The 22,533-nt window shown below is 49.2% G+C and overlaps 2 protein-coding genes and 1 pseudogene across 4 annotated transcripts in view; 1 reads left to right on the top strand and 2 right to left on the bottom strand.

Annotated features, from left to right (window-relative positions):
* ADAM17 (ADAM metallopeptidase domain 17) overlaps nucleotides 1-9,895 on the top strand; it is a 52,010-nt gene extending 42,115 nt beyond the window's left edge. For both annotated transcript variants that reach the window (XM_082851586.1, XM_082851587.1), the window contains 6 exons: nucleotides 2,631-2,765; nucleotides 4,138-4,268; nucleotides 5,021-5,099; nucleotides 5,854-5,942; nucleotides 7,601-7,651; nucleotides 8,126-9,895. In XM_082851586.1, coding sequence (XP_082707712.1) covers nucleotides 2,631-2,765; nucleotides 4,138-4,268; nucleotides 5,021-5,099; nucleotides 5,854-5,942; nucleotides 7,601-7,651; nucleotides 8,126-8,485 — 845 coding nt within the window. In that variant the 3' untranslated portion in view covers nucleotides 8,486-9,895. The remainder of the gene's footprint in view (nucleotides 1-2,630; nucleotides 2,766-4,137; nucleotides 4,269-5,020; nucleotides 5,100-5,853; nucleotides 5,943-7,600; nucleotides 7,652-8,125) is intronic.
* A 69-nt stretch (nucleotides 9,896-9,964) lies between these two features.
* Nucleotides 9,965-12,899, bottom strand: LOC309970141 (isoamyl acetate-hydrolyzing esterase 1 homolog; annotated as a pseudogene). The gene is made up of 4 exons (XR_014327204.1): nucleotides 12,879-12,899; nucleotides 12,567-12,693; nucleotides 11,753-11,991; nucleotides 9,965-10,360 (listed from the first exon to the last, which is right to left on the bottom strand). The product of XR_014327204.1 is annotated as an isoamyl acetate-hydrolyzing esterase 1 homolog (transcript).
* IAH1 (isoamyl acetate hydrolyzing esterase 1 (putative)) lies at nucleotides 11,772-22,533 on the bottom strand (the record flags this gene model as incomplete). Its single annotated transcript, XM_082851597.1, has 4 exons — nucleotides 11,772-11,874; nucleotides 13,702-13,871; nucleotides 16,097-16,244; nucleotides 22,453-22,533. 3 exons carry the CDS (start codon nucleotides 22,531-22,533, stop codon nucleotides 13,708-13,710), a joined length of 393 nt encoding a protein of 130 aa, XP_082707723.1. The 3' UTR covers nucleotides 11,772-11,874; nucleotides 13,702-13,707.

Here is a 22,533-nt window from a genome sequence, read left to right as displayed (position 1 = left end):
GTGGTGAGCGGGGGCTACTCTTCGTTGTGGTGCGCGGGCTTCTCATTGCAGAGCACAGGCTCTAGGTGCACAGGCTTCAGTAGTTGTGGCACGTGCGCTCAGTAGTTGTGGCTCGCGGGCTCTGGAGCGCAGGCTCAGTAGTTGCGACGCATGGGCTTAGTTGCTCCGCGGCATGTGGAATCCTCCCGGACCAGGGCTCGAACCCGTGTCCCCTGCACTGGTAGGCAGATACTTGACCACTGTGCCACCAGGGAAGTCCCTGTGTGCAAGTTTTTGTGTGGACTTACGTTTTTATTTCTCCTATATATATATCCTTTTGTTGAATTGCTGGGTCATGCGGTAACTGTTTAATCCTTTGAAGAACTGCCAGGCTGTTTTCCAAGTGGCTGCCCATTTTACGTTCCCACCAGCATGTGTGAAGGTTCCAGTTTCTCCACATCCTCACCAATACTTCTTACTGTCTTTTTTTATTTTTTGGCCGCACCACACGGCATGTGGGATCTCAGTTCCCCAACCCAGGGATTGAACCCGTGCCCTCTGCAGTGGAAGCGTGGAGTCCCAACCACTGGACCATCAGGGAATTCCCGTCTTTTTGATTGTAGCCATCCTAGTGGATGCGAGGTTTTATCTCATTTTGATTTTTCCTTCGGCTCTTACATGTGCATTTTATGAGATGTTACTCATGATTCTTACATTCTGAGATCTGTCAGCGTCACATAAGTTTGGCAAATGTCAAGAGCCTGAATATCTCAATTAGTCTTTAAAAAACACTTTCTAGGGGCTTCCCTGGTGGCGCGGTGGTTGACAGTCCGCCTGCCGATGCAGGGGACATGGGTTCGTGCCCCGGTCTGGGAAGATCCCACGTGCCGCAGAGCGGCTGGGCCCGTGAGCCGTGGCCGCTGAGCCTGCGCGTCCAGAGCCTGTGCTCCGCAACGGGAGGGGCCACAACAGTGAGAGGCCCGCATACCGCAAAAAAACCCAAAAAAAACCCCCAAAAAACCACTTTCTAGCTGTGCTCAGTGTTTGTCTTTATTGTAATAATAGAAAGATGTTTTCTTTAAATAAGTGTAAGTAAAACAATTTGAAAAAAAGAGATTCCTTTTCAAATGGCCTTTTGTTCCCTTGGTATTTTATACAAAGTAGCAGCAGCAGCATCACCTGGGCTCTTGTTAGAAATGGAAATGCTTGGTCCCCTCCCTGGGCCTCCTGCAACTGGCCGCTCGGGGCAGGGCCCAGCCCTCTGTTGCCGCATCCGCTGGCGGATCTTCATGCATGCTCCACTTGGAGTACCATGTTAAATAGGTGATGCTGTGTTTTTAATTATTTTCCTGTGCGTTTTACACTCTGATTTTAATCTTTTAAGAACAGATGTTCAACAGATATTCTAAAGCATTTTTTATGTCTCTGCTGAGGGCAGCATAACATACTAAAAATATGGTGACAGTACAGAACATAAACCTTCCCTGAACTTGCTGTACTTTTTCCAGAGTTTGCTTTCAGTGGCAGTGAGTTTGCTATAAGACAGTCTTGTTGGCACTCTGAAATGCCCAGCACCCGTAACGGGTTTTATAAAACCAGAGGCACAGGTAGCAGCCTAAGCAAGTGTCTCATGTGTGTTAGGTAGTTAATGAAAGGCTACTTTTGTAGGAAATAGGGCAGATTCCTTTAAGTTCACAGCACTTTGAGTCCGAATCTTTTGACTGGTTCCATTCCTCAGTTGAGAGGCCCGGCCTGTGGTCTTTCCCTTCCCTTTTAGTGTTGGCTTTCAACTGCTCGTGCTTCTCATTTTCCAGAATGAGTCATTCGTTCCACCCTTTCTCTCGAATTTAACATCCTTGGTTGGCTTTTCTTTGTCCTTACGAATCATTGATTCATTTAAGAAATACCTGTGGCTTACCTACAGTGTGACAGGGATTGGACATCACTGATTCATTAATAGTTTTGGGCTCTGCTGTCATGGAGCTTACCAGTCTGGTGGTAAGAAACAGAAAATAACCACAGGTAATCGAATAGATGTAAATTGTAAAACACGTGCTGTGAAGGGGGAGGAGCCCGTGGAGTGACAGAGCATGGCGGGGGTGAGGGGCCACCAGCTTAGGCAGGGTCCTCGGGGATGGCTGAGAAAGGCTGAGCAAGGAGGTCTTGGAGAGAAACTCTGAAGGGTGAGAAGCAGCCAGTCCTCCTTAGAGAGTGGAGACAAGAACCTTGTGGGTGCTGAGCGCATACAGTCAGGTTCTGAGGTGAGGGAGAAATGGAGTACATTGAAGGGTGGCCATTGGAGCGGGCGTGTGGCTTGGGGATGGTCCTGTGCCTTCCTAGGGAGTTTGCGTCTTAGTCGAGGGAGGGCACACAGGTGTTTTATTGGTGCTAGTAGTAGAGATCTCTTTTGTATATACATTCTTTTGTATGTATGTTATGTTTCACAATATAAAGGTAAAAGCAGAATGCTTGGCACGTGTAAGTAGTGACGGAGGCGAGGCCGCGGGAGCCGGGTGGACGCTGGGAGGAGTGGGCAGCTTGGTGCCCGGCATGGCCAGGCCTCGGTGCTCCCCGGCTGCCGGGACACGGGCCGCCCCGTGGAACTGGGCCACGTGACTCAGGGCGGCCCGTGTGCCCTTTGCGTGCTGCAGGTAACAGCAGTGAGTGCCCCCCTCCTGGTGATGCTGCCGACGACACGGTGTGCTTGGATCTCGGCAAGTGTAAAGATGGCAAGTGTGTGCCCTTCTGCGAGCGGGAGCAGAGGCTGGAGTCCTGCGCGTGTAATGGTGAGCACGTGGCCCTGCCCATCCTTGCAGCGGGGCGAGGGCAGGAGCAGCGGGTGGTGTGCGCAGATGGACCGCTGCCTCCGGGTCCCGCTCCTTCCACGGTCGTCTCCGGAAGCCGTCCTGTCCATCTCCCTCGTGGCTGTGTTTTCAGACCGTGAGGCCACTCGGCGGCGAGGCCAGAGGGGACTGCGGAAGGGCGGGTGGCTGGAGGTCTGTCCTCACTCCTCCTCCCGCTGGCCTCGAGCTCTGGTGCGGCCCAGGACCCACCCAGTGCGGCCCAGGCCCGGGTCCCCCCTCTGTCGGGACGTCTGCTGGGCCAGCCGCTGCCGCTCCCTGCCAGACGCCTGGGGCAGGGGCCTCTCAGCCACGGCCTCTGGGACCCTTGTCCTCAGATTTCCACACTGTTTTTGGAACCCTTGGGTCTGAGGAAGGGCCTGAGGGACTGGCTGGGCTCTGAGCTCCCCGCCCTCCATCGGAGAGAGTTCTGCTGCTTTCACAACAAAAATCCCAGAAGTCAGAACCCCTGGGATGGGCACTTAGCATCCACACAGTGGAGCACGCGGCTCTTCCAGGTGGAATAACATGTAAATAAAGGTAACACACAGTCAACGTCAGATGATTTGTTCAGTGAGCGGCAAGAGGCTTGGGGTGCCCTGGAAGCACACATAGTAAGTGCTCAGGAAATGCTGATATGTGAATGAATGAGGAGAAGGTTTTTGTTTTCCCTTTAAAGTGGTTTTGCTTGTTTTTGTGTTCTGGCTGGTTTCAGTTTTTCCTAAGAGGTCAAGTAAAGATTGTCCCGAGTTATACGGCCTGTTGACCTTTTGGACATTCCTGCCGTTTGTACGTGTGCCAAATACCCCATGTGCTGTCGGAGGGTGGTGTCCATGGAGGGGAGAGGTCGTGCTTAGGCTGCGGTGCTCCCGTCGCTGGTGGGTCACTCAGATCTGCACTCGAGGCTGGCAGTTCTGTCACAGTGGCTTGGCTCTCGCTGCAGCCTTGGCTTTCCAGAGTGTGCTGGAAACTGAGAAGCCAAGGATTGAAACCCGCAGTGTAATAACGCTGGGACGAAGGGAATCGTTTAGCATTATGAAGGGTTTGAAGTAGAGAGAATCTGCCTTTTAATCTCTTAAAGGAAACTTTTCTGTGTAAATCGTTTTTACCTTTTGCTTTACCTCTCTGAGGGCTGAGGAGCCTGAACTCAGGAGTTACTCCTTGGCAGGGGGAGGGGAGGGGAGGGGAGGGGTGTGAAACCAGGATCATATTCGCTGTTGGAATAAAAAATGAGTGCGATTCCTTCCCTGCGGGAGCGGGGTAAGAGGGGGACAGGCAGGAGGAGAGCGCGTGTCTAAGAGGCTCTGCTCTGTTTCAGAAACCGACAACTCGTGCAAGGTGTGCTGCAGGGACCCCTCGGGCCGCTGCCTGCCCTATGTCGATGCCGAACAGAAGAACTTATTTTTGAGGAAGGGAAAGCCCTGTACAGTAGGATTTTGTGACATGAATGTGAGTATTTATTTATCTGCAGCTTTTTCTCTAACAGCCAGATGTGAAGTTTTTATTTTGTAAATGCTGGGTTTTGCAAATGGAAGGGAATCAGAGCACAGATGCTCACGTCTATCCGTTGTCCTTGTGTGAGAGTCTAGTTACGTACTGTGCGTGTGACCTCGGAGGACCAGGTGCTCTCAGGAGACTGGGCAGGACCTGGGGGACTTTGTGGTAAAGCTGAGTTTGAGGCAGGGAGTCCTACTTACTTGGTTTTCTGGGCTAATTATAAACGTCACTAATTCTGCAGGATTGCAAGCTCTGATTTTGAAATGGGTGCCGAGTGGGCAGGAAAGACCTACGGGCAGCTTGACTCGCCTATGTCAGACCCTTCTGCTGTCCACAGAAACACGATTTTATTCCTGCACTGTCACGGGGAGGGCTTCAGGGGCTCGAGAGGCTTCTCTGGCAGTGTGTGTGTGAGATCAGTGCAGTCCTTACTGGAATTGGCCCATCTTTAACAAACTGGTTTCCTTGAGTTTTGTCTTCTGGTAATTCTAAATCCACTTATAAAAATGGACTGAGTGTGGAGTGTCAGTGACAGAGAATGCTACCTTCTTAGGTACCCATTCCAGTGTGTCAGAGATGGCTCTCCTGGCCGTTTGGTTTCAGTGGAGCCCTTTTCGTGTTAATTATGTGTTTGACTTGAAGGAAGCCATGTTCCTTCTAAATGCATGGCCGCTGGGGTAATGACGGGTGCTTTCTGTTCACAGGGCAAATGTGAGAAGCGAGTGCAGGATGTCATTGAGCGGTTCTGGGAGTTCATTGACAAGCTGAGCATCAATACTTTCGGTACGTGTTTCCCCAGGTGGGTGGTTGCTTGGAACTGAGCTGATTTCACTGATGACGTTAGAAAAGTGTGGTTTCAGACTGATAGGCCCTAATCGTGCAATAGAAGATGGAAATAGTTACCACTTTTGTTCTGAAACGACTTCGTTGGCTAAAACAAAGTGGACACATTATAGGTCTGCCCCTGTGTAGCATGGATGCACGAATTTTAAAACAAGGGAAGTAAAAATACTGGCTTCTTTACTAAAAAATGAACATGTGACAGCATAAGTGTCCTTCAGTCCTATAGATTGCAAAGCTGAATCCTGCTTGATATAAGAGTCATTTATTTAAAAGTGGGCCTCAGACTTTGCAGAAGCAAGGATGCACTGTGTCCTCTAGGGCTCATAATTTAGGGTTTAGTCACAAAAACAACAGTATCCAGACAACATCAGCGTTGTCCTCGCAAGCATTGTTCCTAGTAGGAGCCTCCTCCAGGATGAGTCTCCTGCACTGTCCCTCCGGGGACTGTGTGGGCCCTCCTGTGATGTGATCTGTTCTCCACAAGCACATGGGTCCATTCTGGGGAGAGCTCCCGTGTGTGGGGGGACAGCTGGGTGTAGAGCAGGTGGCACAGAAATGCTTCTCGGTACCAGCTCAGTTGTTATATCCCGCCAGCAGTCTGTGCCGTTTGACACGTGATAGTACTCTAAGAACGTTGCATTTTCAATTTCTAAAGTACTTGGTCAAGACATTCACTGTTTGGAATTGTTCACAGGGAAGTTTTTAGCAGACAACATCGTAGGCTCCGTCCTGGTTTTCTCCTTGATATTTTGGATTCCTTTCAGCATTCTGGTCCATTGTGTGGTAAGTCACCAGTTTTTAAGTAATGAAACATTTTATTAAAATTTTGAGCAACTCGAACCATGTTATCTTCGGAAAAGATAAAAATTTGTTCTTAGAAAAATCTGACCTGCTGTTTCCAATGACATTTTTGGTGCTATCCCTGGGAAAGCATTTTTTGTAAAAAGATTAACTAATGGTCTCTAAAAAAAATTACATATTTTGTGCACGGATGTTTTGCTCTCATGTATAATTTCTGAGTTTTATACTTCTAAGCACAGGAGACTGGTTAACTGGGCTTGTCCAGGACCTCTGAGGAGTGAAGCTTCTAAACGAGCGCACCCAGGCTGACTTTGCTGTGGCAGAGCAGATGCCAAACAGCAGCATTCCAGACCTGCTGCCCCATCAGGTCTGCAGTCTTGGCAGCGTCGTCTGGGGTGCTCGCTCAGATGCTTCCACATGAGGAGAGGGAGCCGTCTTCTTTATTGTTCAAAATGAGGAACAGTTAACAGTTGAATAGGGCTTTGAGAAACTCCAGGCACTTTATGAAGTTTGATTTTGAAACGGGTGCTGAGTGGGTAGGAAAGACCTACGGGCAGCTTGACTCGCCTAAGTCAGACCCTTCTGCTGTCCACAGAAACACGATTTTATCCCTGTGCTGTCACGGGGAGGGCTTCAGGGGCTCGAGAGGCTTCTCTGGGCGGCCTGGTCCTGTTTTCCCGAAAATTTCTTTCTCCAGAAATTTTCTTATAGATCCGTTCTCCTTGCTTCTGTGGGAAAAGGAGGATTTGTCTGCTGTGTAGATGAGGACGTCAGAGCCAGGCTTCCAGGCCTGCGCGGGGCCCTCCCGCGAGCACGTGGGATGCTCCGGCCCAGCGAGCTCTCGGGTCTTCACAGCCCCGTGCCTTCCCTCGGCTGCGCTCTCACTGAACGGCTCTTCTCTCGGGCGGCGAGCCTGCCGGACGCCAGGAGGAGCCCTGCGAAAGCGGAGCGGTGTTATTAAAGGGGACGCGGTGGAGGCTTTGACAGATGGGCGACGGTGCCGTCCATTACGGTCGCTTTTACCTGAGAGTCAGACCTGCATGGTTTACGGCGAGAGTTACGACTGTGGACCGAGAGGCCTGACGCTCGATTTCTGCGCAGGGCTGCCGACGGGAGGGCGGGCAGTGGCTTGTCTCTGACCTCAGCGGCCGTTCAGGGCGGCCAGGCTGGAAGCCAGGCCCTGGGCAGGGACCGAGGGCAGACCACGTGTCCAGCCTTCTGCAGAGTGTGTGTCAGGACTCAAGGCCTGGCGCCGCCAAGAGCTGGGGCCACAGTGACCCTGGACACGGCCGGGAGGAGTGACGAGGCTCTGGTGGGCTGGGTCGCTGGGAGGCCAGCGCTGGCCGCACGGAGCCGCCCTCGTTCCTACCCAGGGCGGGGCCTCAGACACCAGCACTTAAACCTTGCCTGTTTTCTTACTTAACGCCAAAAAACACATTTCTTTGACGTGCAGAGCAAACACTTGGGCAGAACCCTTAAAGCATGGCTGCAAAGTTCCTCCTCCTCTGCGCGACCTGCTTCCACTTTGTACACCTCCAGCTCTGAGTTCGTTCTTCCCCGGACAGTAGGAGGGGCTCATGAGGAAGGGGCGCTGAACGGAGCTGTTCGCAGGAGTGACGCTGCTCTGCTCTTCTTTCTAGGATAAGAAACTGGACAAGCAGTTTGAATCGCTGTCTCTGTTCCACCCCAGTGTAAGTATCTCTCACGAGTCGTTCTCGGTTGTATTTTGAGGCCTGCTAAGCAGAGACCTTCACTGGCCTCCCCAGCAAGAGCCACCAGCCTTTCCAGCGGCGCCGTCTCTGGCAGGAAGGTGCTGGGGTAGCAGGAGGGATCTAGGTTGGATGCTAAGGTCAGTTCTCATGACAGTGACAGTGAACGTTTGCTAGTCGCTTGGATGGTCAGCCCTGAGTGGTCAGCTGTTCAGCACGGGCTTAGTTTAACACTGAGAGAGCTTTTCCTGTCTTGGGATCCTGACAGCGTTGTTTCTCATGAGTCTCCTTTGGGTCTTCAAACGGCGGCGTGTCAGGACTTGAATGCTAACCGCTCGAGTCGCTTCTTGGGGTGCCTTCCCCAGCGTGGGGATCAGGGCGCCGATGGGCGCGGCCATCTGCCAGGTGAGGCTGGGACTGTGGGACCTGGGGTGCACCTACTCCGTGTCTTTCCAGAACGTCGAGATGCTGAGCAGCATGGATTCCGCGTCGGTTCGCGTCATCAAGCCCTTTCCCGCGCCCCCGACCCCGGGCCGCCTGCAGCCCCCGCAGCCTGCCCCTGCGGTGCCCCCCGCGCCTTTGGTGCCTGTGGCCCCAAAGCTGGACCACCAGCGGATGGACACCATCCAGGAGGACCCCAGCACGGATTCGCACGCCGACGAGGACGGCTTCGAGAAGGACCCCTTCCCAAATAGCAGCGCAGCTGCCAAGTCGTTCGAGGACCTCACGGACCATCCGGTCACCAGAAGTGAAAAGGCCTCGTCCTTTAAGCTGCAGCGTCAGAACCGCATTAACAGCAAGGAAACCGAGTGCTAGTTCAGGACCGCGTCCCGAGCGCTCTGACTTCCGTGTGCAGAATATTTTTATAGATTTGACCTCAAATCACTGCAGTTTTTGTGAAGATTTGGGAGAAAAAAAGGAAGTGACTTCACAGCAGATGCCGGTCATGTGTTTGGACTTCCTTTGCATATGTAATACTTGTGTGGTCAGGCCCTTTTCCTTCTGAAGAGGTAAGGTGAATCTCACTTATTTTGAGGTTTTCAGGTTTTAGTTTTTTTGATCTTTAAGATATCCTTCAACCTCTGATGCAAAAGCAGAAACTACAGCTGGATTAGGTTATGAGTATTTACATTTTTGTAAATTAACTTTTTATATTGGGAACGGCACTGATTAGGGAGATGCTCAGTTTTTTTTTAAACACTGTAATGATCCAGCAAACATAATGAGGCGTTTAGCAGTTTCTTGTGAGGATAACTGGAACACAGAATAGATTTATTTCTTTTGCCTTGAAGACAAAGGGAGAAAAAACCAATGTATATACATTGTCTCCAAAATGTGGGTTCTGTTTCTAGGTATTACCTAGAACTTGTAGCAGAAGAAGGGAATTACACTGCTAAATCTAGGGATAAGGTTTCTTAATTCTAAATTGTTAAGAATCTCTAATGTCTAGAATTAAAACAACCTAGCTTATAGTGAGGGTTACAAATTGTAGCTCAATGAATCTACAGAATTCTGCCAACTGTTTTAGGACCCTAGATAGCTGGGCAGTTTTTGTGTGTTTCTGAAGTATCTTCATGTATCAATACTGTCACCATCCTCTTAAAACATTCGCCATTCAGAAAGCCTGAACTACTTCAGAATAAGAAAGTTATGGTCGCCTCTTCTCAAACACTAGTGGCCAAGAGTGCACAGGAGATGGTTTGGGCGCGATGTGCTGGCCTGGGGCTTTCTCCCCACACGACTGATTGGTACTTACTTACCCATGTTACTGCTTGATCTAGTGCTTCAGTATGGTCTGCATCTACTGTGTGAAGGATAGAAACCATCAGGTTGAATTCTGATTTCCTTTTAAAAGCTTCTTTCCCCTGCTAAGTACTGAAATGTGCTCACCAGCGAACACATTTTAACTGAGATAACTTGTAAGCTTTGAGAGCAATCAACCAGACCTGTGACAAATCGTATCTTTTTTTCTAAGGATGTTTGTTACGCAGACACCTGTTACACTAATACTTGAACTTGTACCTTGTGGTATTTGCTGTCTTTTAACTAGTCATAATATTCTTATATTATAGTTAACACTTCTGCAATCTGATATAAGGCGAGTGGGGGGTGAGTGGGGTGTGTGGGTGTATGTATGAGAGTGAAATGGTTCCCAGCTGAATGTAAGAAACCATTTTTTATAAAATTGTGACTTTTTAAAAAACCAACACTGTCTTTACCTTTTTTCCATTTATAAAATTAACAAGCTGCTCGGTATATTTTGTAGCTGTGGCACTGATGACACCTGCATCCATCAATAAATATTTATTATCAAACCAGGACGCACCTACAAAGCTGTCCTGAAAAATTCCAGTGCTTTTATTAATCTTGGTGGCAGATGTCTGTGATTTTTATTGCAGGGTCATGAGCAAAGGTTTAAACTTCTCTGACCACTTATCTTGGGGTCTTTGTGCACTGGCGACTTCCTGTTCTGTAGATTAACAGCTGGACTTGGTTTTCGGTGACTAGTGGGCCCCATCTCCCAGAAGACTTAGTTCTGGTTTTGCTTCTGCCATGTCTCGCCAGTTAAGGGAGCAGCAAAAGCAGTGAAGAGACTTTCTTCTCTATCGAAGGCCAAAGATGGGAGAACAAAAACTCATTTCCTTTTGGTGATAAATGTAGTCCGTCTGACAAACAGGAAGAAGAAAAGTCCTGTAAGGGGAAGAGAACACAGTTAAAGGGGTGGCTGGTCTCCCAGCTGTGGCCCCAGGCGGCGAGTCCCCGGCCTGAACAGCAGCCTCTGGTGCTGCGTTAGCTCATCAAATGCTCCCACGCCCTTTGTGGAGGGACAGTGTCTGCATATGACACATGGAGCGTCACAGAACCTCACACCATTAATGAGCGCCTGAGCCGAAGTGTCCTTCCAAGTCAGCAGACGGAAGAAGAGGATCAATGAGTGAGTACAGCACGTTGATGTAGCCAACAAAGTGAAAAATTTGTTACAAGAGCTCAGGGCCCAGTGTGTCAAATTGTTTTTGACTCTTCTCAGTCTAGGAATTAAATTGACAGGCACAGTATTAGATGAAAAGACTTTGTACTGTCCAGAGTCCAGACGCCCCACCCCTGGAGCCCCTTCTCCTTTGGGGAAGAATCCTTTCCCTATGCGGGAGCTCTGCCCATCCCCATTAGAACTTGGAACTGGTTCATGACTTGCAGACCAGGGATTCCGATTAGCCGCACTCCTCCCGGGCCTTAGTTTTCTCATCTCTGCTGTGTTTGTTAGGTCAGATGATCGCTGAGGAAGACCTCCCCAGCTCTGGACTCTTAATACATTAGGTAAGTCTAAAAGGACTTCAAAGAGCCACTAGCCCAGCAGTCTGCAGTTTCCTTTTCTCTAGCAGCATTACTTTTCCAAACCATCTCAGGTGGAAGCGTAACGCAGACAAAAACACAGCTCTGGGTGCTGTCTCAGCGGTCACGTGGCCAAGCCTGCTCCCGACCTGGGAACGCACAAGGTGGGTCAAGTCCAGTCAGGCTGCAGAGGAACACAAACGTGGCCTTCTCGTCTGCGGTGGGACTGCTGGGTCCCACGTAAGCGTGCGTTTATTTAACTGTACAGGAGGCTGTCGTGCTGTCTTCCGGGGTGGCTGTGTCATTCTGCACGGGGACTGGCTTTTTACCTTTTATATTTGTAAGTGGGCTTTCTGGCTATAAACCAATTAGAACTCCATACCTCAAATATGAATTTTAGTTAATACCATATTCTACTTAAATGCATTGTTTTGCCTCTTTTAACTTTCCCCCTCTCCATATTATAAAACTTGGCCTAGACGTTCTTAAATATGAACCATTGATTCATTTCACTACATGCCAACTCCTATTAAAGGGGTTCCCAGAGCATGGTGCCGGTACAGCACCAGGCCAAGCACGGTGCTGAGTGTGCAGGCGGCCCTGCAGCTCCTCCACTCCAGCCAACGTTTTCATTCCATTTGGTGAAAAGGACAACTGTCTCACCCACTCAGAGCTGCTCCAGGAGGACAGTGCACAGCCTGGTCACTTCTGCGTGACCCTACTCACCCGACAGGACCGAGCATGCCACTATACCTGACTGTCCTTCTGCATCAGGGTCCACAGGTCAAGTGCATCAATCCCACAGTCCTGGGCTGCTTGTAAATAGGCCCTGGCATATTCACCAACGACTGAGTTGAGGCGATTTAATTTGCACCCTATGGAGAAGAGAAAATCCAACTGCTGGATTTTATGCAAATGATAAACCCAAGTGCTGGTCTTTGTGCAAGTTCTACTACCTGGAGGGTTTCTCAGTTCAAGGGAACAGGCGTGTGCTTACAGACCCAAAGTGGGCCAGCCACGGGGCTTGGGGGACACAGGACGGGCCTCACGGGTCACTAGTGTGCTGCCCTCCCCAGCACAGGACCAAGGACGATGGGGATGAGGGGCCATGGAGGGCATCTAGAGGACACCGAATAGACACAGAGGCAGAAAAGGCCGGGGTAGCTGAGCGGCTTGGCTAGAGTGCAGGCCAGAGGCGAACGGAGTTGGGCAGGTGACCGCTACGGGGTATGGTGGGGAGGACCACTGGGCTCAGGCCCCGAATTGTTATGTGTAATGAGAAGCCACAGCCACGTAGTGGAAAAGTCACTTGTAGACTTTGGACCAGAGAAGGCAAGAGCTGGAAGGGAGCACAGAGGTCACTCAGGCCAGCCTGGGGGTCGGCAACCTTTCTCTGCCATGGGCTGGACAGGAGTCAGGCTTTACGGGCAACTATTCAGCCCTGCCGTCACAGCTCCAAAGTGGCCACAGACAACATGTAGACCATGGGCCTGGCCAGTGAAACTGTACTTGTTGTAGGCGATGGGGCGTGGTTTGCCCACCGCCCCCGCAGTGTGGGGACTCTCACACTCAGGTACAGCAGGATCACCGGGGGATGCACTGGGCGCTCCCCTAGACTTCTGCTTCCACACGTCTGGGATGAGTCCAAGAATCTGCACTTCTAACAAGTTCCCAGATGACACTGATCTGCTAATCTGGGACCACAGGAGAACCACACGTGGTCCAAAGTCATAAACCTGGCTAAAACTAGAGTGATACAGCAGGACTCATTACACACACGTCTACAAGAGTGCAACAGTCTCATGAGAGGTGCCCACCACATTCTAGATACAGATTTTTTTATTCTATTATAGTCCATTAAAAAAATGTCACAACTCACTTGGTTTCGCGATCCGCGCATGGGTTGTGACCTGCAACGTGAGAAGCACTGAGCTCTGGCCACACTCCTCTGCCCGTCCAGGCTCAGCCTGAATGCTTCCTGTAGCGACTTTCCACCTCACAAGCGATCATTTTGACCTAAAATCGCCCTTGATGGTGCCCATGGGGGTCTTCCCTTTGCCCTCTGGAGCTAACAAGCAGGGCCTTCTGTCCTCTTCATGTGACGGCGCCCTTCAAATATGTGATGACAGCTGGCCTAGCTCCCCTGCTAGCCCAACAGCAGTTACTGGGTTCTAGTCATCTCTGTATCCTGCGCACCTGGCCAGGTCCTGGTATAGCACATAAAAGTGCCAAGATGCATAGTTGGTGGGGACAGAACGGGAGCCAGAACCCTGGCGCTGGCGAGCCCCGGAGCAGCCTCCAATCACTCAACCACCAGTTGGCAGCGGCAACTGGTGGCAGCGGAGAAGGGGCCACGTGCAGGTGGAAATGGGCAAAGCAACCTCCCCCTGCCGTTCAGAAGTCAGGAAAACACCCCGAGTGCGGATGTCAGTGTCAGAGCGCAGCCAGCCCGACCCTCAGTGCCACGGCAGTGGCCTCCTGTGCACCCCGGAGTCGGGCAGATACCAGGCCCGGGGCCTGACTCACGCACGGCCAGAATCCTTTTCTGTGTCACGCTACGACATGCTGGGAGCTCTGCTTTAACTTCTGTCGACTAAAGCAGACAGACGGGAATTCACAGACCCCCAAGAAGCCGAGGCCCCAGGCTGGAGACCAGGTCCCACTTGCTCCTCCCTGGGCCTGGCATCCGGGCCCGCGCTCACCTGAGCTCAGGAGCTCACCCGCTCCTGTCCCCGTGCGGCCTCACAGAGCGGCGGCGGCGTGATGCGGATGAGCCTGCTCTCGGGCACGCCCACGGGCTGCAGGTGCTGCACCATGCTCGTCAGGTTTGCCGCGTACTCCTCCAGGGGGATGCGCTGCTTGGGGTTCTCACCTGTTTGGGAGGAACGCGGACACTTCAGCCCAAATGCACATTTGCTGTAAGTGATGACAATTAAGGTTAATGCACATTCACAAATGGGCATAACTCGTGACGTCGCTGGGGAACTGTTTAGCGCCAAGCGCAGAAAGAGAAGGGGGAAGAGTTCAAGTACAGAGTCCTACATAAAACAGACTCCAAAGGCTCTGGCTCGGGGCCTTGTAAGCGCTCTTGTCTTTCCTCCTTTACTGGTCATGTGGCTATTAGTCAATTAGGCTGAATTTGTTAAGAAGTAAGACCTGCGCTGGGCAGTGAGCCTGCCCAGGTTCTAGCCCGGCTTTGTCACTGGCTAGCCACGTGCCCTTGGACAAATGATCAGCCTTTCTGTACCTCCGTTTCCTCGCTGGTAAAATGAGGATGAGAGTAGGGTCTACCTCATAGGGTAGCTGTGAAAATTACATCAGCAAAGTGTGTAAGGCACTTAGAGCAAGGTGCCTGCCGGGAAGGAAGCCCTCAATAAATAAACTAAGCAACAGCTAACGTCACTGCAAAGGATTCCTTCTAGACAGGCTCACACACGGCTCCCTGCAGGCCATTTGCAAACCACACGTAAGTATAATCTAGGAGAAAAGCAACAGCACTCATGATCCTGCCACCCAGAAAACCACTGCTGGCACCTGGTCATGCTTCTTCCCAGTCTTTTCCATGCAGATATGGAGACTTAGAAAAAAGAGGGATCACACTGAAGATAAACGACCATATTGTGCTTTTTTTCACATAACATTATGAGCATCTCTGTTCCTACAAAAAGTCCTCAAAACCATGGTGTTTAGGTGTCGGGTGACCACACTGGATGCTTCTGTTTCCTTACTGTGCAGCATTCTAATGTTTTGCTATTATAAATACCTGTGCATAGAAGTCTTTACACATATACCTGGCTGCATTACATACTAGGTGTTTCCTTAGGCTGGGTTCCTAGATGAGGGAAGTCTCTAGGGAAGCTTTCCAGAAAGGTTTCAAGTTTTCCCACCAGTGCTGTAAGAGTGCCTGTTTTCCACACTTGTCAGCTGTAAGTATTACTGCTTAAAACCATGGATTTGAGAGTCAAAAAACCAAAACTGTTTCAGTTTTCATTTTGTGGATAACAGAAGTTTTACACATTTTCAAACATGTACTGGCTACTAAATTTCTCCTGTTTCAATTACCTGTTCCTGCCTTTGCCTATTTTTTAAACTGGAGTTAACATTTTTCTTAATTGATTTCTACATTAAAGACATTAACCTTTTGTCTCTCATGCTTTTGCAAACATTTTCCTTAATGTGTCATTTTCTTTTTTTAATAGTTTTTTTGACACAGCTAATTTATTTCACAAATCTATTTTTTCCTTTGCAGTTTCCTCCACTGCAATTTCCTCTTAAGTTTTTATACTTAGAAAGTATTTCTCCTTGTCCTAAATTTGATAGAAATTCACCTGTTTGAAAACTTCTGGGTTTTTTTGGAGTGAGCTTACAGTCTCCACTAACACCTGTAGTCTGTGCTCTCACAGGCGGCAAGACTTCCTTGCATCACAGTCAGCAGCTGTCCCTTCCTTCCCTTCTCTCCAGCCTCACCGGAGAGGCCCGACCGTGTGCCTGTTAATAGCAGACCTTCGCTGCCGGGGGTGGGGCATGGGAGAAGCCTCTGGAAGTTGACTACTCTTCTCCTTTATGCTGAGCAGAGGGCTCTCCTTTCACGAGTAGGAAAGGAAGAAAGGCCTGTGCCTCTAGTCACAGCAGCAGTTCTTCCAAAAATACGGAGACATGTCTCCTGTTCAGACCTGCTTCCCATCGCCCAGGAGTCAAGCCTGTGCTGGGTCAGGGCGCTGCTGCCCTGAGCTACCCTTTCTCCATCAGTGTGAGTCACACAGCAAGGTGTCCAGTTTGACCTCTCTGATGCCAACTACATCAACTAAAGAGAAAGAAACATTAGAAATTGAGCACAGCACTACTGGACTCTAAGTGCTTGAAATTTTAGGTCTGCCAACGACCCAGGCATGTAGAAAATAAGTCGGGAATAAAATTCACTGACATTAAAGAAAGCCAGAAGAAATACAAGGAAGTAAATTCAGGGAACTCATTATAAATTTGGCAAAACTTTACCTACTGGGAGATAGGTAAACAGATGAAAAAAGTATATAAATTTAAGTTTGCCCTAACGAAAAAAACAATTAAAAATGAACTAGGAAAACAATAATGCTTTACCTTTTAGCGCACTGTCACTGGCACCGAAGAAAACTGTACCTGCTGCTGGGCTGTGCAAACTGCTCCCCTTCCGGTTAGCCTCGGCAGGATAATTGTCACCCATCTGGTACTGTAACCCGAAAATCCACGATTCAGAACATCGCATTTTCTGAAATGAAAAAATTTTAAAGATGAATTGTAGGGACTTCCCTGGTGGCACAGTGGTTAAGAATCCGCCTGCCGATGCAGGAGACACGAGTTCGAGCCCTGGCCCGGGAAGATCCCACATGCCGCGGAACAACTAAGCCCGTGCGCCACAACTACTAAGCCTGTGCCCTAGGGCCCGAGAGCCACAACTACTGAGCCCACGTGCCACAACTACTGAAGCCCACGCACCTAGAGCCCGTGCTCCGCAACGAGAAGCCACCGCAATGAGAAGCCCGTGCACCACAATGAACAGCAGCCCCTGCTCGCCGCAACTAGAGAAAGCCTGCGTGCAATAAAGACCCAATGCAGCCAAAAAAATAAATTAAAAAATAAATTTTAAAATAATAATAAAAAAAAGAATAATTGTGTGCAAAGAACTATTTCTGGTCGCCTGTAGCCAACCTTCCGTGTGGGAGGGTGTGCTTGGGCTCACAGTGCCCGCTCTGTGCCATGGCCCTGCTGCTGCCCAGGTGTCACTTTGGTAAGATCAGAGCAGCAGCAGAGTTGAGGCATGTTCGTCGCCTTCATGGTCCCAAGATGTAGCAAGTCCATCCCATTCCTTGACGAGAGAGGTTATGAATAATAATGAACAGAGGGGCTATGCAGACTAGCTGATTTCATGCATGGTCAATGGGATACTTTTGAAATGGAGTTTACAGCAGGCAGGTATTAAAGGTAGAAAGGCACTAATAAGCTGGAACTCTAATGGGATAAGTGTACACGGAATTCCTGAGACTTATTTTACAGACCGTTTTTTAAGGGGAGGTTTAGGTTTACGGAAAGACTGAGCAGAAGGTACAGACTTCCCCTAACCCCCAGCCCCACTCCCCGACGACCTACACCACCCACCAGTGGGTGCATTTGTTACAGGTGCCAAACTACACTGACACACGGTTCTCACTATTACCCGGTGGTTTTGATTCAGTAGTTTTAGTAAATATGTATTAGTTGTGTTTCAGTTTAAACCAGTTTAACGGGCATTTTATTCCTTCTTAAAAATGTATGATTTGATTCACAGTACTGTATGGTATACTGAAAAAACCAACCATGGAAACTGAGCTGGCTGCCTGCGTTAGAATCCCAGCTCCAACACTGAGTAGCTGTGACTTCGGGTAGGTTTGTAGATGTTTCAAGTTGTCCACTAAAAAAAATTTTTTTCCCAATGAATCTCCAACTTCAATTGACGGTTAGCAAACCGATGTGGTTAATTTTGGTGTACGGTTCAAATTCCTACATATAAGCAACTAAGCAGAGAAGCTAGGGCACCAAGAAATAACTGCAGGCCAAGGGCCAAGCACCAGAGGCCAGAGAACTGCAGGGGGGACTCCTGTTTGACGCTTCTCAGCATTTATAAGCCTTGGGGGCAACAAAATTTCAGCCACGTTTATTTCTAAGTGTGGTTCTTGTGTTTTTAGTGTGTAACGATTACAAAATGCTGACTAGCCATTTTAAAGCCTCCACTTAGAATACTTTAAAATGGAACACTCTAGAATTTTGACAAGTCTGTCTTACATCCATCCAGTAGTTCAGTCACGCACGGCAGCACTTTAAAAAGCAAGAGGCAGGCGGAGCGGCTGGGCCCGTGAGCCATGGCCGCTGAGCCTGCGCGTCCAGAGCCTGTCCTCCACAACGGGAGAGGCCACAACAGTGAGAGGCCCGCGTACCGCAAAAAAAAAAGCAAGAGGCAGAACAGCTCCCTCCCTGAGGCCTGTATGCTGTGGCAGTGACGCAGAGCAGCCAGTGCCTGGATCTCGCTGCCCTCGACTGGCAAGGAGGCCTTGACAACTTAATTAATTTCTCCGGGCCTCAGTCTTCCCAGCTGTGAGAGATGAACACTAATACCCAATCTGCTAGGATATGTGAAGATTAAAAGTAATGTAGTGGCCAGATACGTACAAGGAGCTCAATAAACGCCAGCCATTATAGATTTTAATATATATCATTATTATAAGGCTGTGAACCAAAAAAACTGCTAGTGAGGCCCATGGTTGAAACTGTTAAAGTTCCCTTCTGAAAGGGGAAGAATATCTGAATTTCTCTGGATTGAATAACATAATCAATAGTGCCCAAGTTATTCAAAACGCTGGAAGAAACTGGAAAATTAAGAAAGGTTTTTACATGAATTCCTGGCTAATAACAGGTATTTAAGTTCAGATGAAGTTGGGAAAAGGATAGGAATTAACTGAAAGATTCCTTCCAAAACATCCAGGCTGTAAGATTGATTGCCTTCCAGAAAAAATGTAAATTAGGTTTTTATAAATGACAACAGGCAAGAGCATATCTTTAAAAGCAAACAGAAGCTTTTAAAAACTGAAAAAGGTGAGTTTTTTCTAACCTTTCAAACCAAGTATTTTTGGTTAAATACTTGGATAAGGCTAAAAAAAGATTGATGAAAATATATCAATAAATTAAAAGCATTTAAGTGGATTTAAGAATGGTTAAAATGCTTTTTGTACTGAGTATACAAAGATCTTATTTAAAGCTAAAACTTAAGGACGTCACTATGGGACACAATTACATATTTTAAATTTATTGCTATCCACGTAGTTAGTACAGAAGGGCAGTCACAGTAAGGTGACTCTTAATAGCCTTCAAACTTGGAAGTTAGGTGAAATTAAAACACTGAATCAAGTCAGTTCTGGGCCTTGCACGTGGCTGAAGCAGACAGTCTCTGCAAGATTCACCCCCAGCGTCAACCTGGCTGAAGACCGCGTTCCTTCGGGCAGCTGTCGGTGTGGGACAAAGGGCGGCTCTGCCGGCACACAAAGGCGGGGCTGGGCTGGAGCTGCGGTCCCTCTGCCGCGCACCCCTCCCGACACGGCCTCCTGCTTTCTCCCGTGGGCCTGCCTGGTGGAAGGTGGGCGCGCCCGCCCGCCCACAGGAGGAGCCCGCTCTGCCTGGGTTCTAGCTCCCGGGTCGCGGTGCCACTCTGGTTCACAACGGGCTCTCTCGGGCTTGGCCGAGGGCAGTGAGCCCAGGAGAGGGGAGGCGGGACTCACCCAGCTGAGGCCTCCCGGTGGCCGCTCGGTTTTGTGCCTGCTGTCACAAGATGCTTTTAAGAGTGACATAGATAAAGCCTAACAGACCACACACTGTCTGCAGCTTCTTTTCCTATAATTACTCTCAATTCTGAAAAATAACTACTTGCTAATTAAATGGTCTTCTAGCAATCACACCTGTAAACAATTCTGACAAGATTTTAGTACTAACATTATTACGTACTGGAGAAACATTTGCAATGCCTGCAGTTTTTCAGACCATTTGAATAATTATTTAGCTTTTCCATATCTTCTATTTGATGAGAAAAAGTTAATGGACTAATTAAACAGGTACTGAATTTTTAAAAAATAAGGAGCCAGTACTTATGGAGCACTTCTCACGGGCCGCACACTTGACTAAGCAGAGCACAGCAGCTGACTCACCCTCCGACAGGAGAGCAGGGCCCTTGTCATCCCCAGAGCTGGAGGATCCTGGGCGCTGGGGCCAGGCCACCTGACACTTCTTAGTTGTGTGACTTTGTTATCTACCTCTCTCCACCTTATTCTTCTCAGCTATAAGATGGATAGGAGGATGATAAATCACTGTATTACTGGGCAGTTGTAGAGATTAAATGAGACAATAAACATGAAGTATTTTAAAGTCTCTGGCACCTGAACTGGAACATTGTTTCCCTTTTAATGATTTCCGTTTGGCAAATGTAATACCAAAATCATCACTATTTTTATTAATCTGATATATTTAAAAATATTTTTTATATATCTGATATATTTTATTATTTATTTTATATATCTGATATCTTTTATAAAGAGAATCTGGGGGAAAAATCTCTATCCAAAAATAAATCCAACTTTGGTTTTAGAATATATTTTGTATTCTTTCAATTGAACTCCTTGCTAATTATTTAAATCGTACCCACCATAACTGAAAAAGAACTTGTCTTGTTCAGATAGTGAATAGCTGTATTTTCGGATCCAAGCCCCTAATACATTTTACAACTTCTAGGGTTTGGTTTCATGAGGTGGCAAAGTTTAGCTGAACCTGAGCGCTGCCCTTCTCTCCCCCAACCCCTCGTACACACTAACTAGGAGAGGCCAGCAGAGACAAAAAAGGACGAACTTACTGTTTCAAACTGCATCATTCACTCTCTTCTCCATCAATAAACACTCAAGTAGGAATCAAGAACTATCCTCACCTGCCCAGCTTGTCCGCCAGTGACGCTCCCCACCCACCCTGCTGGAAAGAAAACTGCAGAAAGAAAAGCCCATTATGCTTCATCAATGTAATTAGGCCATATTGCTCAGCAACTCCCCTCTTGTTTTCTCTTTGTACTCCCTGACTTCTCGGCCTTCACCATTTGCTTTGCTCCGCGGTCGTTTTAGGGATTACTAGAGCTACACCTCAGCAGCACTCTGGAAGCAAGAGGTAGTTTTCTTCCCTGTCAATTGGATTTGAGCCAATCACCTGCATTTTATTGAGACCTATATTAGACTCACTGTTATCTAGAAAAGTTACTTAAATCTAGGTACAAGAGATGAAATCAACTGTATGTTCAGTTAGGAAGTGAAATCCACACTACACTACCTCTTCATAGTTGAAAGAATAAAGAAATTAATTACAGAACTCAGGGTGAATATTTTTTGATATACATTCCCATGGAACTTGGAGAGTCCTTACTGCCCTAGATGCCTAAAAATAATGTTGCCAATTGTTAGCATACACACAGAAAACTGGTTTAGGAAGTCATGTCTGAATGTGAGAATAAAACAAAACAAAATGAAAAACACCATGGGAAGGTGAGTTTTAAAACGTGCTCCCCCTCCCTGAAGTAAGAACATCTACTTTTCCTTGAATGAGAGTTGAAATAATCTTGGCTGAAAAGGTGATCTGGGACCTGGCGTCCTCGGCTGCAAAGCTTGCCCCTGGACCTACGTCTCCTCCTTCAGCAACAGAATACAAAGAAACGCTAAGGGACTAAAAATAACTGCGTTCCTGCGCAGCTGGGGCAAATTATGGACAAGACACAAAAAAGGCCAAAAACCCAACTGCCACTTCTGAAGAGCAGAGAGCCAAAGCAGGGTCCTGCGCGTGCCCCCTGCTCTCAACACCGCCAGGGGGTGGGCGAAACACCTCAGCCGCCCCTCCGCCCGACCCCTGGACACACCCCTACCCTCACCCCATGTAAGGAACGAGCTCGCCTCCCGTCGCTCGGGCCCCTTTTTGGGGGCGGGAGCGAGCAAGGGAACCTGTTATTGTTTTCGCTCCCCTCCTGCAGCTGCAGGAGCCCCAGTCAAGCCCTGCCTGAATTTCTGGACTGGCCTCTTATCCATTTCTACTGATTGGGGAGGCCAAGAACCCTGGTCGGTATCACTTGGCGGCATCTCATTCAAGAGAGCGGCGAGATGTTCCATCAGAGGAAGCACGGGGGTTGAGTGTTTTCCGCATGGAATGGGAGGTACGAAACTGCAGGAAGTGCTTCAGGCGCCGCCGTGATCTGTGCAAGGTGACGCCCCAGGAAGCTCCGCGTGGCACACAAAGCACTGTTCCCGCTGTGAGCAAATTCAAAGTACCTTTCAGGGAAAAGGACAACAGCCACTGACCAGGAAGACACTACGATGAACACAACGTGCCAGGTCTTCCCAAAATCCCTATGAAAAATGACACAGAAAGGAAAGAGCGGCCAGCCCAGGCCCTGGCACTCCCAGCGCGTGGCGTGGACAAGTCCCTGAACTTCCCTGCACTTCGTCTCATCCGTCAAACAAGCCCCCTAAGACTAAACGGAACGTGTGTCCAGGACTGCGAAGCCGCGCTGCCCTCCTGAAGATGTCATCCTCCCTGAAGTTACCAACATCGAGAAATGAACCAATGCCAGGGTGTCACGAAGGGGCCCTGGAAGCGGCGGGGACACGACGCTCTGTGAGCGTCCAGGCCTTGGGGCAGCATCTGCTGGGGGAAGCGGGGTGCAGGAAGGCGGCCCCGACAACTTCATAACAGTCGGGAGGAATGGGCCCCTCCCGCGCGGAGGGGAGAGCCAGGAATCACCGAAGAAGCCTGGCCCGCGGCTCTCGGCCAGGGTGCCGCCCCCCCAAGGGCGCGGCGAGGACGCCCAAGAGACCGGGCCACGTGGGGGCCGAGCCGGGTTCCGCGGAATGCACGGCGCCGAGCGGCGGTACCTGGGTGGTGGAGTCGCCGAAGAGCAACACCCGAGGCCAGAGCAGAGAGCTTCCACAAACAACAGCCTCGCACTGCGCCAT

The sequence above is a fragment of the Leucopleurus acutus genome, assembly GCF_964270905.1.
Source record: "Leucopleurus acutus genome assembly, chromosome: 12".
Taxonomy (NCBI): domain Eukaryota; kingdom Metazoa; phylum Chordata; class Mammalia; order Artiodactyla; family Delphinidae; genus Leucopleurus; species Leucopleurus acutus.
This window is presented reverse-complemented; position numbering and strand designations above follow the sequence as displayed.